General features: G+C 38.0%; 1 protein-coding gene across 1 annotated transcript; it reads right to left on the bottom strand.

Annotated features, from left to right (window-relative positions):
* Window positions 1–3,161: 3,161 nt before the first annotated feature.
* On the bottom strand, window positions 3,162–16,748 carry mpx (myeloid-specific peroxidase). Its single transcript, XM_041233435.1, has 13 exons — window positions 16,685–16,748; window positions 16,441–16,534; window positions 15,566–15,741; window positions 12,555–12,687; window positions 9,522–9,651; window positions 9,221–9,427; window positions 8,559–8,916; window positions 6,938–7,098; window positions 6,319–6,577; window positions 5,818–5,988; window positions 5,285–5,522; window positions 3,637–3,842; window positions 3,162–3,232 (listed from the first exon to the last, which is right to left on the bottom strand). The coding sequence occupies exons 1-13, from the start codon at window positions 16,746–16,748 to the stop codon at window positions 3,162–3,164; spliced, it is 2,268 nt and encodes a 755-aa protein (XP_041089369.1).
* Window positions 16,749–18,071: the final 1,323 nt, after the last annotated feature.

Genomic DNA, 18,071 nt, shown 5'->3' with positions numbered 1-18,071 from the left:
AACAATTTAATTTTTATAATCTCACATTATGATGTTGCTGTCAGCAATAGTCTTAAATAATACATGACAGCCTTCAAATAATAAATCATTGAATCTTCTGAAGTTAAGGCTTCCATGCACGCATGGAGCAAACATCTTGTCAAATTAGTGTTTCTAAAGTGCAAGCAAAATTGTGGCTGGATTAATCATGTATGTTTGAGCAAAGCCGAGGTTCTGGATGCAGGAGGTCCTGGTGGTCTGCTGTCACATCCCACCTTTTGGTCCTGGGGGGTGGGGGGTTAAGGAAGCTGATCCTCCTGTTTATTCAGGGTGCTCTCTGATCCCTGAAAACACATTGTATTCTTAGTATATCTTCATGCACACAATGGTTCCTCACAGTGGATTTGGTGACCCTATTGGAAGTACAGTGATGGCCATGCCCATTTCACCAATTATTCAACTTGGAAACCCTCTTGCCCTGTGTTTTCTGTCTTGTTAATGTATTACTAAAATGATCACAAGCTGCGATTGTCATGGCTGACAAATGTGTGTAATTTATATAACTGACTGGAAAGTTTTAATTCTTCTGTTATGTGAATCATTTATTTAATTTAAGCACAATTGTATTGTGTGAGTATTGATTTTAATGATGTGTTTCTGTTTGGTACACACGCTGTTCCTATAGCAACACCACTAGATGGACCGCCTGGAACTGATTGTTTGAATCACAGGTGTAGACAGTAATCAATCAGCTGTGCACTTTAAAGGTTGGGGCAGGGAGCCGTGAGAGAGGGCACAGATCGGGTTGCTACAGGAGAGCACGAGACCAGGAAGTGAGGAATTTGGGGAGCTGCAGGAAGTTACACGGGAACATTGGGTGGACTGGGAAGGAGAGGAAAGAAGTGAGGAACCGGACAGGAGCAGACCCAGAGTCGCTGGAAGTCGTGGGTCGTTACTTTAATCGACCAGGCAAGTGTTGTTGTGGTGCACTACGCCTGAACTACACTAGTCACGCACCTTCCATTGAGTTATTGTTATATTGTGTTACAACTGGGTGATCTTTATCTACTGTTATGTGATCCTGTAATTGAGTAAATTCCTACCTATTGCTATGGGTACTTATAGTTGATAACCTAGTGATCATCGGTCACTGCTTACAATATATTGATACTCTATTATATTATAATTGATATCAGCAGAGTCTTTTCCCTGTTCCCTGCCTTACATTCCAACATCCGTTCATTACTGGCTGTAATGTACTTTACAGCTAAAAATAGTTAGGCTATACTTGGCTGCTAGGTTATATTTGCTGCTAGATTATACCGTACTGCTATGTGTGTATATATAATGTGTGTATATGTATGTAATATATATTAGTGTGTGTTGTGATTATTTTAATTAGTAATTTTTTACCAATGGTGATATTTCTGGCTTTTATTATACTATTTTAATTGGCTGTGTAAACCAGCAGAGAAGTTGAATACGTCTGGAAGTGCGCTCATCAAAAGCTTATTTATCAGGAAAACTAACGTGTGCAATACCCTATTCTCGCTTGGGAGTGGAGGTCTTGCCTAGCAACAGATTGAAACTTCTCTTCCCCACTCAATCGACGTTTCGGAAGCCTCTGGGCTATTAATCTGTCGGCTCGGACTCTGTGGTGGAGAGGCGCTTCCTGTCAGGAAAGGGATATTTGAGTAGTCTAAAATTGGGGTGGCAGGAGACTGGAACCATATCCCCTACTGACAATCCAGCCAGGGGAAGTGCAATATTAAGTAAGGACTGGTTATGTGTGTTTAACTGCTGTTTCTTGTATTTTGGCGTGGTATGCTACATTATCAGAAATGCCAAATGTTGAATACAACCTGTTTTTAATAAACATTTGAATATTACTTACTGTGTGGGCTAGTTGCTGGCCCCCTCCGCTGATGCCTCGAACCAGTCTACAATAAAAGTAGAAGCTAATTATAATGGAACAGAATTCTTTATTTGCTCTAAACATAAGGTGGTATAGCCATGCTATGTTTTTTGTTACTGGGTATTAGGTTACACACTCCCTCTGGCTGGTGTGACACCATCTCTGTCTTCTTTTCAAGATCCGGAATGTACAAACTACACTGAGCAGGAGACGAGCCAGAATCATTTCTCAATTGATATTTTTTGCAAAAGCCTAGTGGAGTTCCACAACTCAACTATAGGATTTTGGACTAAAAGGATTGCACCACAATACAGTCATTTTAGTGATTATTGATCCTATCAGGGAATGTTTAAACATGTGAAATTGGTCCAGAAGTATAAACTCCAAAAAAGATTTCAGCAAACAAATGATTATTGGAAGATTCCACGAATCCTACTCTAAGTTGTGTGAGGAGGTATATGGAACCCTATTGTTACTACGCACAGTTAAACAATGCTAGTATTTTACAAACGTTCATTTAGTGAGATGCATCTAGATTCAGAATAAGATTATTCTTGCTTTATTTTCCAGCAAGACTAAGTTGACAAATCATTTTGTATTGCACACACGCAGGCCACTAATGAGGACCAGTGTTTTGCATACTGTAAAACTTCAGCTAATTGCTGGTCTCCAGTACATACAGTTTTATAATTTATTAATTTTAAAACAGGTTGTGAAGCTTTTTTGAGCATGCTGAAATTAAGCCAAACTTGTGTTCTGATATTAACAGGGTTGCCTTTTATTGTATTTGTACATGTGTCTTTTGTATTAACAGTATTTTGTGCATTTGAGTCTTGAAATGAATATTTGTGTTTTGCTCCTCTTATAGTATTCTTATTGGATTTTACTGTTTTTATTCTTACAATACAAACTTATTACCCACTGACACAACCTTTACTGATGTTGCTGGACTGTTGTAATTTACTTGTTCCCATAAAGTTGTGTGCAGGCAGCTTTTTCATGATTGGATCTGAAATCTTTGCAGATGTTGGTGATATTGCATAATAAATGCAGAGTCTCATAGTCACCGGTCTCCAATAGGCACCAGAGCTACTGGCAAATATTGTAAGTAAACGCCAGGGCGTTTTAAAGTTTTACAGTATGCAAACTGAGTAGGGTCCTCGGCAAATTCTGTTTCTGATCTAGTCCACCAAGCTGGTGATTTGAGGCAGATTTCAGCTGAGAATCTGCGGGACAAACATGGACACCGAACCCTCTACCCACCCCATTAGCCCAGGTATGAACCGTTGGCCTGGAGGAATGGGCTGAAACCCCTCATCACACTTCGGACATGGCTGTCTTAATCGATTATCACATGCATCTGTCATTATGGGGCAAACCCGAAAAGCATGTGAACCGGTGTTCGGATCGAGTTTTATTTTTGACCCTGAAGTCTTCTATATAAGCACATAATTACATAATGAATGCTTTAATGCAAACTGGCAATGGGAGACTTTAAACTGTGCATCTAATTTGATGCATCGATTCACCACTATGTAATTGAACCTCATGATCAATGAACGCTCAAAGAATTATCATAATCCACTGCAAGGATTGTTATCTCTAATGTTGATGATTTGTTTGAGACTAACATGACTAATATTTCCCATATATATGGGACACTAATGCATAACACTGCTTCAAATATTGCAGTAACATATATATTCTGAATTATTTTTTTTAACCAGTTACTGTAAACTTACCTGATGTATTTTCTTGCCAGGGGCTTAGGTCAAAACTGGGAATCTGTGAGCACCTGGTGTAGCCTTGACTGTATGGTATGTATTGGAATACATTTTGAGGAACTTCTTGAATCTTAGTGTTGTCGCAGATAATCCGAGAGAGGCTCACTGTTCTTAAGGAGTTTCGCTGGTTTTCAGTGAAGGTGCCACTGTTTTCCCACCAGAATCTTGAAAAGAAATCGCGCAATTTACAAATTTCATGTCTAGTATATTAGACTGGACACTACAGTCATGCAGAGACTGTGGTCAAATCAACATAGGTGCTATAGACAAGATCCCAGAGATTTATTTTATTTTTGGAATCCTATCTGTATGTAGATACTTACTTACAGCACCTTACAGTTACACATTACTGTAGTTAACTGCCATGGGAAAAGCCACTTGATCATCCCATTAATGGGTAAAATAACTGTTCACATAAATCCATCCAAACAAATATTGAATGATCTCAATGCCACAGCAATAAAACAGGTGATATTGTATAATTCAATACTTTGATATTTTGTAATAATAATCCCATTCCACCCTTTGTGTGCACTATTCCTGAAGCCCCACTCGATCTCCCAATATGTCCTTGCGTCCTGATATCTGTTATGTTTGTGTCGCTGATTGGAGTTGACTTTGTTCTTCCCTTTTGTGGGGGTTTAAATCTCTCACAAATATCCTTTAACATTTCCAGGCTGAATACATTCAGTACCCTGAACCTATCCTCATACTCTTTAGCGAGGGGATTTGTCTATTGGCTTTTTTTAAATTTAGTAGTCGCCAATTGATTTTTTTACCCTGTTTTTCTCCAAATTTGAAATAGCCAATTTATTTTAGTCTCAGATTACTGCTACCTCCCCTGTGCTGACTTTGGAGTGGCGAAGACTAACACGAACACACGCACACTGTCCTAAAGTGTGTGCAGTCAGCCGACCTCTTCTCTTCACTATGCAGTCACCTCAGAGCTACAGTCTTGGAGGACAACGCAGCTTGCAGGCAAGTCTGCCAGCGTCCAGACACTCCATAAGGGTCGCTGGTGCGCAGTGAACAGAGGACACGCTGGCTGACCTAAGCCCTCCCCACCCGGGCGACGCTCGGCCAATTGTGCACCGCCCCCTGGAGCGGTTATCCACGGTCAGTAATGGAATAGCCTGGACTCGAACCGGTGACATCCTGCGCTCCATGTGGAGTGCCTTTTCCAGATGTGCAACTCGGGAGCCCCCTATAGCTCCTTTCTGAACTCTTGCCATAATCTCATTTTTATTAGTGTGGATACCTAAACTGAGCACAGTATTCTGTATGTGTGGTCTCACCAGGGAGTTGCACAACCATCTGTATCTGTACATAGCCAGGCATTTTGTGATCCTTTTCAAATGCCTCCCCGCATTGCCTGAACTAATTCAGTACCATACATTTGGTATTTGTTCCTTACATGTTTGTGTATATAAAAACTTTGCCTATCTAATATAGATCTCAACACTGAAAGAATGAATTAAGTAGAACATGCTGGTTTGACCACATAAACAACACGGTAACAACCCGCAAGTGCACATTTAAATAATTGTATTTGTAATTGCAGATGGATATATTGTACAAATACAGCCCCATACAAACGCTCTCTTACCTGTCTCCATTTCTTATCTTTTGAAACTGTGTTGTTATCAGACAGGCGAATAGTGGTCCTACTCTGGCGTTGCTGGCAAAGGGTTCGGCGATCCCACCCATCCAGACATCAATGTTGTCAGGAGATCCATACAGTCCCAGCAGCTTCACAGCCAGGTTTGTGTTATTCAGGACTGCAGCCAGCTCATTAACCGTCTTGGGTTGGGAAAGACCACAGAAACGCCTCCAGTCATTGTATCCTAGACAAGACATGAGAAGAAAGGGTTTATATAATGCATGGAAAGCTGATGTGACCAGGTCACTTTTTTGCCTTGTTAAATTTAATTACATTGTAGGTGCACTATCATTCAAAACAAGTGTACAGGTTGATAGTCGCAAACAGTAACTAGTAGATAAGTATAATGTATGACAATGTCCACAATCATGTTACGATCAATTCTAATGATATTATTTTGGTATTATTACAAAGCGATTAAGAAACAGCGAAGGGTTAATAATTGCACCTGCCATGCTGGTTCACTATAATGTCTTTACCTGGTAGCCCGTGGTCCCGGCTGCGCTGAATATTCAGAGAGCCCAGGTCCAGTGCAAGGTGGCTGGTTAGCTTGAACAGCCGCTCACGTAGCTCCTCATGCATCATCTTATCCTGCGTATTCAACTTGGCAGGGTTTCCAATCAAACCCCGAAGGATCGGATCAATTCCACCTGAAAGAAAGAAAAAACAATATGTCAGCAAACTGACCTGTTAGAGGTGCACATTCCAGACCTATACAATGAATGAAAATGCATGGTACATAACATTACAGCTTTTTTTTTTTTTTTTTAAAAGCTACAACCACTTTTAATACTTTAAAACTAAAGTTATTACATTGCACTTACAGACTAAATATATAGTAAAGACCCTGATTTAATCTGGTTTTACACCCCAATAATCCACAAAAGAACACAGTCGTCACATCAGAAACTATTGTTTAAATTCAGTAGCAAGAAAGCGGTTACATTGACAGAACCAGAAAACGTGTGTTCTAGTCTTACCTTCAAAGACAAGCCTCCAAGGGGTGAAGAAGGCTTTATGAAGGAGGACGCTGGGATACTTGGGATGCTCCTGATAGGTCTCGTTCAGGCGGAACATGAACGGCTGGATGGTAAGATGAGCAAACCGGAAAGCAGCTGTAGAAAACACATTGGCAACGCCAGGGTCCACAGACTCATCGTAACCACTGTATGTCTTGAGATACTTGTCAACAGCCTCTCTGCCGACGATCCGAGGCAGGTACTCTCTGTAGATCAAAAACTAGACAAAGTGTGGAAAAACAGCTTTTAATATCAAATCACTGGTTCATTTCTGAAACGGAGCAAAATTAAAACAATACATGGTACCAATCAGCCAGCTCTAAATTAGTTAAAATCAAATAATTACCCATTAAACCTGGAGAAGAATGGCCCTCTAGGATGGAAATTGGACAAGCACATTTTTATTGTAAAATGCACTGGAATACTCCGCATGCTCTATAAAAGCAAATTGTATTGCATTGCATTGTACAGCATGAAGATAATCTATTTAAACCTATTGCAGATTTGTTAAATGTACCCATGGAGTGTGATTAAATTAGCCACTTAAATCAGAACCATAAGGCCCAGTTGTCTGCAGTACCTGGTGATACGCCCCTATGATTTTCCGAGCCTCCTGGAAGAGGATTTCTCCATTCCAGTGTGGGTTCAGTATTTTCAGTTCTCTTGCCAGGCGATTATGCTCTCTGACAAACAAAGTATGGATTGCTGTCAGCCCAATGTTTTCATTGACTCGTGCATCACCTGCAAAAAAGGACTATGTTCATTCATCCTTCCAAATCAGGTACAGTACAGTGCCATTGGCGTGCCACTACTAGGAGAGCCAGAGAACATGAAGCTGTCTGCAGTTACTCACAAGAATCCCTACACAGCCGGCACGTGTTCTGTCTGTTGCTACAATTCCACAACGTATGTTTCCACCCAATTAATATTAACATTGAAAAATATAGAAACAGTTCAAGTGAATGAAGATTTTCAAAAGAATATGTTGTTTAGATGTGTAATCTCTTCTCATGCAGTGTTTCCATTTGCTACTTGTGTTGGGAGACTCCGTCAGTTCTGGTATCAGTAAAATACCAGTGGATACCTGTGACAAAGTGCCTGCCCCTGTGTGTATTTTCTGTATATGTTGCGTGTGATGTGTTAAATGTTAATGTCTAGACATTGGTACACGGGATATAAATGGGTCTGTTTCACGTGTGTTTAAAAATGTATATTTGTATTTAGGCACAAGGATTGCACAGCACTTCACGTGCAAGTAAAATGTAATATGTGAGCACGGGGAATTGCACTTTATTAATTCACGTGCAGTTGTACCGAGACTCCAATTGAATGATTGATTAGCAATCGAGTCTCGGTACAGCTGCATAAAAGCAGCATGTTTTCACCCACTCGGTGTTGTGTGTTCGGTGAGTGGGGAACGGGATAGGAGACAGAGGTAATATTTGTAATAGTATTAAGTTAAATATCTGCTCACTGTGTTTGTCTCTTGTTTCGGCGAATGTGCCGTGTCCTGTATTTTTGTTTGTTACAACCTTTTTATTTTCTGTTCTGTTTATTTATTAAATGTTGAGCGAAAGCATTCGCTCAGCTCCACCAAACTCCACCTCTCTCTTATTTCCTGGCTCTAGTCTGATGCCACCCACTCCGGCCGTCTTTGACATGTGGTGTCAGAACCGGGATTACTAGCGCCCCCTAGACGCAGACCAGAGCAGGAACAGCAATTTCTTTTTTTTTTTTTTTTTTTTTTTAAAAAACAAGATGCCGCCGTCAGGCTGAGGGACTGGTTCCGGGACAATGCTGGGCTGGAGGCATGTCCATATATATATATATATATTATATAAGTCTATATATATATACACTTATGTAACAGCATTAATTAAAAATACATGTTACCTTTATTCCCCCCCCCCCAATGCATTATTTGTTTAGTATTTTTGAACTATAAAAAAAATGAAAGTATGGTTCATACTGATTGGTTCAAACCGTATTGGTTTCATAATTAAATCAGATTTATATTAAAATCTATTTTGGATTGAATTGTCAATGTCTTGTTTCCTACTGGTAAAAAACAAGGTTTTTCTTCATTTTGTTTCTGGTTGTTCTTAATAGGAGATGACTGTCGGTGAAATTTCAGTGACCATTGCTCTTGGAATACTGTATAATTTTAAAAAGGAGACATTTAATAAGTGTGTGAGTGATACCTGCATGGAAACATTCAACTTCGCTCAGAGACTGATCATTTGTAGCACTCCTTCTCGTAGCGCACATGTTCATCTCCATTTTGTTGAATGGTAGATATTCCAGTCCATCATCTGTGAATTCATCATTGACAGCCATCAGACCAAGATCATTCTTTAGGTTCCTCAGTTTTCTTGATAAAGGCTCCTCTGAACCATAAACCATGCTGGCATCAACGAACGAGGTGAGGGCATTTATCTGCTCACGGGTGTTGGCATTTCCAAACATGTACCCAGTAGTTCCAGTGCCACAGGCTGGAGCCGACCGAAAGAAAGGGATGCAGCTATCGGTGTCATGAATTCTGGTGTCATTGGGAGGAATCTGGTGATAAAATAGAGGAAGTGTTTCATTTTGTAGAATTGCTGGTACAGATGCAGATCGTTCATTCATCTGTAAAAATTGCGCCAGAAGAAGCTTTTACACATCACCTGTACATCACATGCGCCTGTATTTTTAAATGTTGGTATATGTATTGAATACTTGAGTGAAGTAAACTTTCATTCTGTAGCTCAATCACATAGCTTTAAAAACTAGACAGACTTTTTTTTTTTTTTTTTCTAAAAACTTGGTACACGAGTATAGGATTTAGTGTTGAGAGTGGGTCCGTCATAGAAAAAGCTTCTACCTTAATTGGGAAGCATGGAGATGCTTGGTCACAGCTTTCATCACAGTTAATGCCTTTATTGAACGATCGCACACTCGGAGACGTAGGAGTGATGTCAAGATCATGATCTGTCCATTGGCCGAACAGCACCATCATGTAGGCAAAATCATTATCTTGGATCAGGTTGTCATTTGTTGTGTGAAGAATAAGGTTGGACACCGCCCTGGCCTGAAATGAACAACAATTATTGGTATTTATGTTCATCATTGAAAAAAATGGTTTGAATTGTTGTATTTTTCTTTATATAATATCATAGCGTTACCAGAGGGAGGTGAAATCCTGAATACAGTCTGTTGGGATCCCAGCCTTTGGGGAGATGAACTCCATCTTCATACTGCGAAGGCAGCCAGCGGCTGAGCGGTGTGTTTGATGCTCCAAGCCGAGGGTTTCTCCTATCATTTCCAAAAACAGGGGGGCACATTTCAGTAACAAGCTCCCTCATTTTGTAATTTGCTTCTGAGTTAAATTCAGTTAAATAGTTAAATACTATGTCAAATGACTAAGTTTAAAACATATTTTTTAAGAGAGCATTTTAGAACTCATTCATTTTGTTGAATTATGTAAAGTGCCTTAGGATGCTTGTACATATAGAATGCTATATAAAGGATTGGTACAATGGTACAGTATCAAAATACTAGAAAGCACTAACACTGTGATTTCTCAGACTGCTGGTAAGATAATACAGTTTTGACCATCTTATTCTGACATCTTCAGCCAGTTTCTTTAGTTACTTTCATTACCTTCGGATAACAGAAGGCAGGAGTATTAGAAAATGCTTACGGTCGTGTCTCATACTAACCAACGCCAAAAAAATCGGCAATAGGCTAGTATGTCTTAAAATCTGCTTCAACGGGATTTTGTTTGAACAGAGAAAGGGGTCAGACTTAATTCAGTAAAATAATATTAGCAACTTTTATACTGAAGTAACTGAATTAGAAATGCATGTTATAAAATCATTTAAAGTTAAACTGTCATACAAATAACAGTATTATTGTTGAAAGAACATATTACAGTTAAAAACGAAAGTAGTTCAGTGCTAACAGAGACTTACAATATTCTCACATAATTGTGCCGTGTTTTAAAGAATATAAAACTAGCATAAATAATATTGCAGGAAATTATGAACAGCTTACAAAGATTTGAACTAAGAAAACTGAACAAGTGTTAATGTTAGAAAAAAAAGCTTGTGCCTTTGTTATTCGGAAGCCTGTAACCTTGAAAGAAGCAGGAATTGCACATTGGCCAAAACAAAAGGGTAACCCTTTTTTAAGCAGAACAATATTTAAAACTAAAAAGACCTATTTGATTTTATTTGATTGTGTTGTTATTGAGCATAGAGGTTTTAAATTATAATAAAAAAAAAATAATTCTTATCTAATAGAGTGACAAAACTCTCAAGAGAAATAATGTTTTAAGTATTTTGGTCTAATAAGAGATATAATATTTAAACTAGCAAGTGTTTTTGCTTGTTTAAGGCTCTACTGTAATACAAATAGAGTGTAAAAGCAGGAGCAAGCATTTAATTTAATCCATTTAAGAATTAGTTCATTTTCTATCTCCAACTAAACAAAACTATTTTAGACATTACAATATCTATTAAATTAAAGAATATAAATGTGTAGTTTCTATAAAGGTTTTTACTGCAATAACAAACCGGAACTGTTAGGTTGGAATATTAGACAAAGGGTAAACTGTATTCAATAATTTTAGTACACAAACAACCTGCAGAAAAATAGTCTTGCCCTTATCTGCTTGCAAGCAGAGCGGTGCTAGATATGGAAGGTTCTTTTTGGCAGTTTTTACTTGTAGTCCGCAGTTTTGGATCCTGGGTCTTTCTGTGATAAGAGAATCTGGCTGTCGTACCGAGCATTCCACGAATTAAGGGAGTTGTGTCCAGTATTAGTTACTATCAAATAAGTAGCAACTTTCTTTAGGAGAAAACTAATTTAATGCAGTGAATTTGGAGAAGTGCTTACAATGGCGATTCATATTAATCAAAACAATAGTCTTGGCAGATAAACAGGGTGTCTGAAAACTGCTTGTGCAGGTGAATTCTTAGAAACAGAGAGAGGTCAAGCTTAGTCCAAGCATGGTACAAGTTAATATAAGGCTATTATATTTAACATGTTTCATTATAGCTTGAATTTAAAAGAAACTAACTGAACTGACCACTGTATGCTTATTCAAAGGCAGTCTTTGACCCATACTTTGTTAACACACATTTGTATATAAAGTTAAACTGGACCATTGACAACACACTGAAAAGATAACATAATATGTGGCTAAGAGGGGCATATATTTTTTGACCCAGCTTATAGAACTATTGTTACATATTAAAAACATCTCTCATATATACACATATACTTTGGTCCACCTGACCTTTTAGAAAAAGGAGGAGTTTGAAAAAAGAGCAATGAAATCATGTTCTAATATTTTTTGGCAAGAATTTTATCCAATCAGTTTTGCAAAATGAGTTGAGCAGATCCTTCTAGAATGTATAATTAACTCAAAGATAAGAAATGTCAGTATATATCTATATCTTACATAATATATAATATATATATCATATATAAATATATGTGTATTCAGAATTTTAGCAGTGGGCATTTTTTAAATTTTTCCATTTCATAGCTTAATATCGTCCACCATATAAAAATCGAAAAAATAAAGATATATGATAACCATATTTGTATTACTATATTGAAGTACTAATGCTGTTAAACCTGTAAAGGCAGTGGAAACACTCAGGCTGCCTATTAGCAGGGATACAAAGTAGCTTGAAACTACTCGATCCATTAAAGCATTTAATAAATCGAAAAGAGCACTTGTACTGCTCTGATTCGTTAAAAGTTCAAATTAAATGAGTCTGTGTGATTTTCTTGATTATTAAAAGGTCATCTGGATACGTTGCAAGCCCAGTGCACGAACAAAACCACTAGAGGAGTTTAAAACATCTCTGTCCTCCTTGAACGTCTCCCCTGAGTTTAAGGAGTGTGTCAGAGTGTGTGTGTGTGTGTGTGTGTGTGTGTTATATATATATATATATATATATATATATATATATATATATATATATATATATATATATATATATAAATATCAATAAACAGAGTATGTGCGAAAATTCTTGACAGTTCTTGACAGTATGCAAAATGTATCTAAAAGGAATTACTTAGTAATGGATAGACTGAATTGTTACTACCTTTTTATTAGTCTTTCAGAAACTTTGTACAAACAACATATTTCCACCACTGTGCTGTCTAGATATCTGGATCATTAAAAGCATTAGACTTACTTATTGTTGCACACACCAGTGATGGTCCTGTATTTGTCTACAAGGGCATTAGTGTTGCAGGAAGGCACTGTGATCCGGGCTTCACAGCCTGTGACCCGAGCAATCACTGACAAGTCTTCTGGAGTTAAAATATCTTAAAGGCAAACAAAATAGATTATTGTCATGCTCTAGATTTTGCTTATTTAGGAAGCTGTTTTATAATTAAGAAACATTAATACTGTAAACATCAGGGCCATGCCAAGTAACGAGTACAACTGAATATTCGGAACGAGTATGGCCATTTTTCTGAGTATGAATAATATGCAGGTAATTTTGCTATTACTCATTATTCTGAGAATACAAATAGGGCAGTGAACACTGCCAAGCTCATCATCTCTATTTACCCCCCTACCCCCCCTACCCCCCTACCCCCCCCGGGGATGGGGGGGGTCAGGAGTCCTCACAAACAGGACTGTGTGAGAGACAATGACCAAGTACTGTTCAGAGGAGAGTGTTGTAAGGTGAAACTTCTTCCCTGAAGAAGGGGCCTTTCCAAAAACACAAAGTTTTTCAAAATCAAGTGAAATTTCGACTTTAGCTTAAAATCGGGATTTTAAATTTCAATAAAGTTATAGAGACACACTGTGTGTAGGCACTTTGTGAAACAAAAGTTTAGTTTTTTCATTCATCAAAAAATAAGTAGCATATATATTACTATATATAGTATATATATATATAATATTATATATTATATCCACCAAAACACAAAAAACCCGTGTTTTTTGTGGGGATGTGGATATTATTGATCAGATTACAGCATTGCTGTTTTTCTGTCTTTGTCTAGGCAAAAGAGTGACCGTTACTGCATTCTTTCGAAGCAATTTGTTAAAAGCAAAGCAATAGATCATCATGCCCTTCCTATGAGGACAGTCATTCTGTCTTAAATTTAAGATATTTAAGTTTCTTGCTGCTAAAAAAAAGTCTGTATTTTTTCATTTGTTTTTGTTGTGAGATCTACATACATACTATACATAAAGGCACTCAGCTGATTGTTAAAGACAGTACAGTGTCCTGTAAGAGGACAGGACTATTTATCTTAGTAGTGGTAAGCTATGTTTTGGCTTACTTGGCTTTATTTTTTTATTTCTAGTGCCACAATGTTTTTATACAACATCCCCGACCCCACCCCCCCCCCCCCTTTCCTTGTTTGGGTACCGAAAATAATCTTTAGCATTTGGTTATATTTTCTTTTTCAAGGAGGTTTTATTTTTTTTTTCCTTGTTATGCTCTGGTGTACTGTTGAGTAATGTAGTAAAACATTTACAAAGAACCTGTTTCAGGGGACGCTTCAGTAGCAATTGAGTGTTACAGAAAAGGGTTCCTCCCTGTAACAGGGGGTCTTAGTACCTGCTGCTTTTGTTGTGGGTGTCTGCTGAATGATGAGAAAGAGACAGGGAGATGCAGCTGACAACGCCACTCGGGCATGCAGGTTTTATTACAAAGAAACAAAAAGTTGCAGTGACAGGTGGCTGCCACTAGGGTACTAGTAATGATAGCCCTAGTGCAGGAGTACATATATAGACAGAGTGGCCCCGCTCCAGAACCTACTCTGTGACACACTAAAATAAACTGTTGTGGGATCATAATCCCCTATATTAATCTCACTCACTCCACACAGTAGTAAGGCTGCATGCTTGCTGAAACTAGAACAAAAGAACTGGCTTTAAAGCTCTTTTTTATACATGTGGCTGGGCATAATTGATCATCAATTAGTCAATTAAGCCCCAGCCACATTCCGTTCATGGGTTTGGCAGAGTTGGATTTAACCCCATCCCTGCCAAACTTTCCAACTTTATGTACAACTGCAAAAACCTGTCATATCTAGTGCACACTTACAATATGTTTTCTTTTTTTTTTAAACTATACATCTACACAACAATAGATTATTTACACAGGCAGAGCTTTTGCCCTGCCACACTCCCGGTGAGTAAAAGTTGAACAAAAAGTTTTTTTTTTTTTTTTTTTTTGTGTGTGTGTGAATAAAAAAAAGTGAAGCTATAGGATATATGTAGAAAATAATGCTGCGATATGGTAATGTGCTGCTTGTGAACACTGCAATGAGTTCTGTAACACTTTAAGGTAACTTACAATTATAAATTTGAAAATGAATGTAAACATTACACAATCCTGTCATTTAACTGCATTTAAGTCACTTCAGAGATACTGTGTTAACCCTTTCATGCATAGCAACCTCATATGGGGACATATGAAAAAAACAACTCTTCTACTCTTTATCTGGGGACATATGGAAGATGCAAATGCATGATAGCCTCATAGGAGGCTAGGAGATAGTGTTATGGGGAAAAAAAAAGATTTAAGCTATTTTCAATATTTCATGCATAGGTTAAAGGGTATATAAGCACCTTTTTATTTTATTGTGTTACACGTTCCTGTGTGTTGCACAGCTGTGTGTTGTGTGTTGTTTTAATTATTATTTTTTTTTTTTACATCTTGACCACTTTCACTTGTAAATTGCAGTGCTCTCTGGCTTTTTCTGTTATAGATGTTTCTAAGACAGCCTTGCATGTATTTCTCAAAACTTAATTTCCCATCATCCTCCTGCTCAGTGGTAAATCCATCTCAGTTACATATGTGAGCAGGAGGATGATGGGAAATGTAGTTGGAGTGGTCCATGCAGGTCCATGTGAAGGCATCTTGGAGGCAGTGAATGCAATTTAAAAGTTTAAAAAAGTGGTCAAAATGTAAAAAAATGAATAAAACAGTGCACATACCTTACGTAAACAGTTGTAGCAACATATGAGAACAAATAAAAAACAATAATAAAAAGGTCCTTATATACCCAGTAATCCCCTGGTGGCTAGGTGGTGCAGTATGCAGAGTCATTCTTGTCGCCTCTGCAGTCCTGGGTTAAAAGTCCATCGTGCTATGGGTCCTCCCCTTTCACAAGCATTCTTTTCACACATTACAGAAAGCACGCTATACAAAACTCTTGTATGAATGTGTAAAGGTACCTGTTGCATTCAGAGAGCGTCTGTGTATCTTGTGCACTCTTTGTGTGATGAGGCTCAGGGTGTTCTCCATGTATTCTGCAGCTCGGACTGCAGACCGGGTATCTGCTGCAGGCTGCTTAAAGAAGGACAGGAGATCTGATGGGCTGAGGGATCTCTTCTTATACTTCATTTTAGAACTGATGAAAAGAGAAGAAAACACAAACCTCAGTGTTAGTCAATGGAAGATCATACAGGACTAATGTAAAGTGTTATTGTATTGGAAGGGTATGTTGGCATGTTTGGTTTATATATTTTTCTAGAAAACAATTCATTGATACAAAATACACAAACTGTAAGATTAATATTTCAGTACTGCAGAGCCCACACATAGCTCTAGTATTATTGATTCATGTTTCAGTACTGCAGAGTCCACACACAGCTCTAGTATTATTGATTCATGTTTCAGTACTGCAGAGTCCACACACAGCTCTAGTCATGATACTAAACCAGAAAATGTAAACAGTAAATTACACAAACAGTAAAACAAATAGACAAAACATTTCCTTCTAGTGTATTTTGGTACAGGCTGTGAAAATTTCAAATCCAGTTGCAGTGGATGTGGTTAAACAGTGTGAAGCCTGTGCAGCTCCCTCTGCCTCCAGCTGTGCTTGAGAGATACTGGTATTTTCAGCACTATAAAGTAATCTAAGCTTGTTTGGTTCCTAGTAGCTGATTGATCTTAATTTTGTCAAGTTGGGTCTTAAAGGACAGCATGCCTAGGTAGCCCACTTCATACCCTCACCACTATTGTTGCAGATGCAAATTTTGTGTTTCTTGATTATGTGTGCGTAATTCAAAAAGTATGTTTTGTTAACTTGTGTTAATGAGGTACTTACAGATCTCTAGTGTACTTGTATGCTTGGTCCACCTGACTCTTTGCTTCTGCTAAAGCACTGCTGATGAATGGGCGTCCCAAGGTTTCATCTGAAACTATACCACAAACAGTCGATTCACTTAGCAAGAAAGAATTGGGACTGCAGTTGAGCAAATGAAACTTTATTGTGCTAAAAGACACATTATAAAAAAAAGAAAAACTGTAAAAAAAACAAAAAAACAGCAACTTCTGTTTAAATTGCTTACCCCCGACAACATTCTCCAGAGTTACGAACAGCACAGCAACAAGCACTAATGGCAAGGTCTTCATTTCTAAAAAAAAAAAAAAATAAAATGACCCAAACATTATGTAAAAAGAATAGAAAATAGTTTCAATCCATCCAGTCCATCGAAGCTCATAACCCCATCTTGGGAGGGGACCCCTGAAGAAGCAGCAGCAACGTGGTGACCCATTCCAGAAACCATCTGTGTGAAAAATGCCTCCTACCCTTTCTCCTAAATATGTCCCGACTCACTGCCCACTGTATCCTTTCATTATCTGTTTCTTTGCTAAGTTTGGAGTAGTCCCAGGGGTTGTTCATCCCTTCTAATGTTTCTCTCCATAAATCCTTATTTTTCCTACATTATGCTAAATGGGTCCATTTTCCTCAAACTATCCTCATGCCCATCAGCCCTCGAATTAGTGTCATTTTATATGAGATTTCAGTGTGTCCATGTTTGTTTGAGGCATGTTTCTATGGGTAGATATTAGAACTGTTATCTGGCAATTCTGCAAATTGATAAATCCACTTAACATGAAGGATTATATTTATAAATATCTGACAACGAATAAGAAAAATCAGAGAACATTTGATTAGATAAACTGCTGCCTTTAACAGAACCTTGAAAAAGTCCCATGACCTACATTCATGGCATGTGGAAAAACATATTGTAAAAAATGCAAAATCTTACAAATATTGGATGCTCTGTTCTGAACACAGAGCTTTAATTTAACAAGCAGATCGCAAGCCATAAATAATGCTATGGCCCAGATTCCACACAGATCTTCATCGCAGTTAGATTTCTTTTTTAAAAGTTGTGTTTCTCCTTATGCAAATCAATTGCAGTCGTAGTGGTCTAAACAGATGATCGAACAGATTTTGATACAGGGCTGAGGAAAAGTCATTTTAATAGCCCCCAAGAACAATTTTAACAACTTGTCATATGGAATATGTGCTGCCCTAGAAGCCCAGCAAGGTACACACCTATTAGCATGGTTGAAACCTAATGACTTCTTAGCAACTTAAGAGAAAATCGTTTTAAAAATAGGTAGGTTGGTACTCACCTGCAATGCAGAGGTTCTCCCTGAAAAAAGTTTTAAAATCTGTCTTTTTATAACCCCTAACCCCTCCTACTTTATAGAAAAAATGGGACCTAATCAACACTAAGATGCTGGTGACATCAATCAACTTGAGTAAAAACGATTTCCTTGTTCCTTGTACATTGAAATTGATCACCTTATTACTTGTGGGTGCAACTCTTACCAGGCTGAAAGTTTTCCCCAGGAAATGTTGATAAGAAAAAGAGAAAGAACACAGAACATTTTCTGTTTGTATTCCAGTACCTTAAAGTCAATCATCAACACGGGAGGAGC

Source organism: Polyodon spathula, chromosome 31 (assembly GCF_017654505.1).
Source record: "Polyodon spathula isolate WHYD16114869_AA chromosome 31, ASM1765450v1, whole genome shotgun sequence".
In the NCBI taxonomy this organism is placed as follows: Eukaryota; Metazoa; Chordata; class Actinopteri; order Acipenseriformes; family Polyodontidae; genus Polyodon; species Polyodon spathula.
This window is presented reverse-complemented; position numbering and strand designations above follow the sequence as displayed.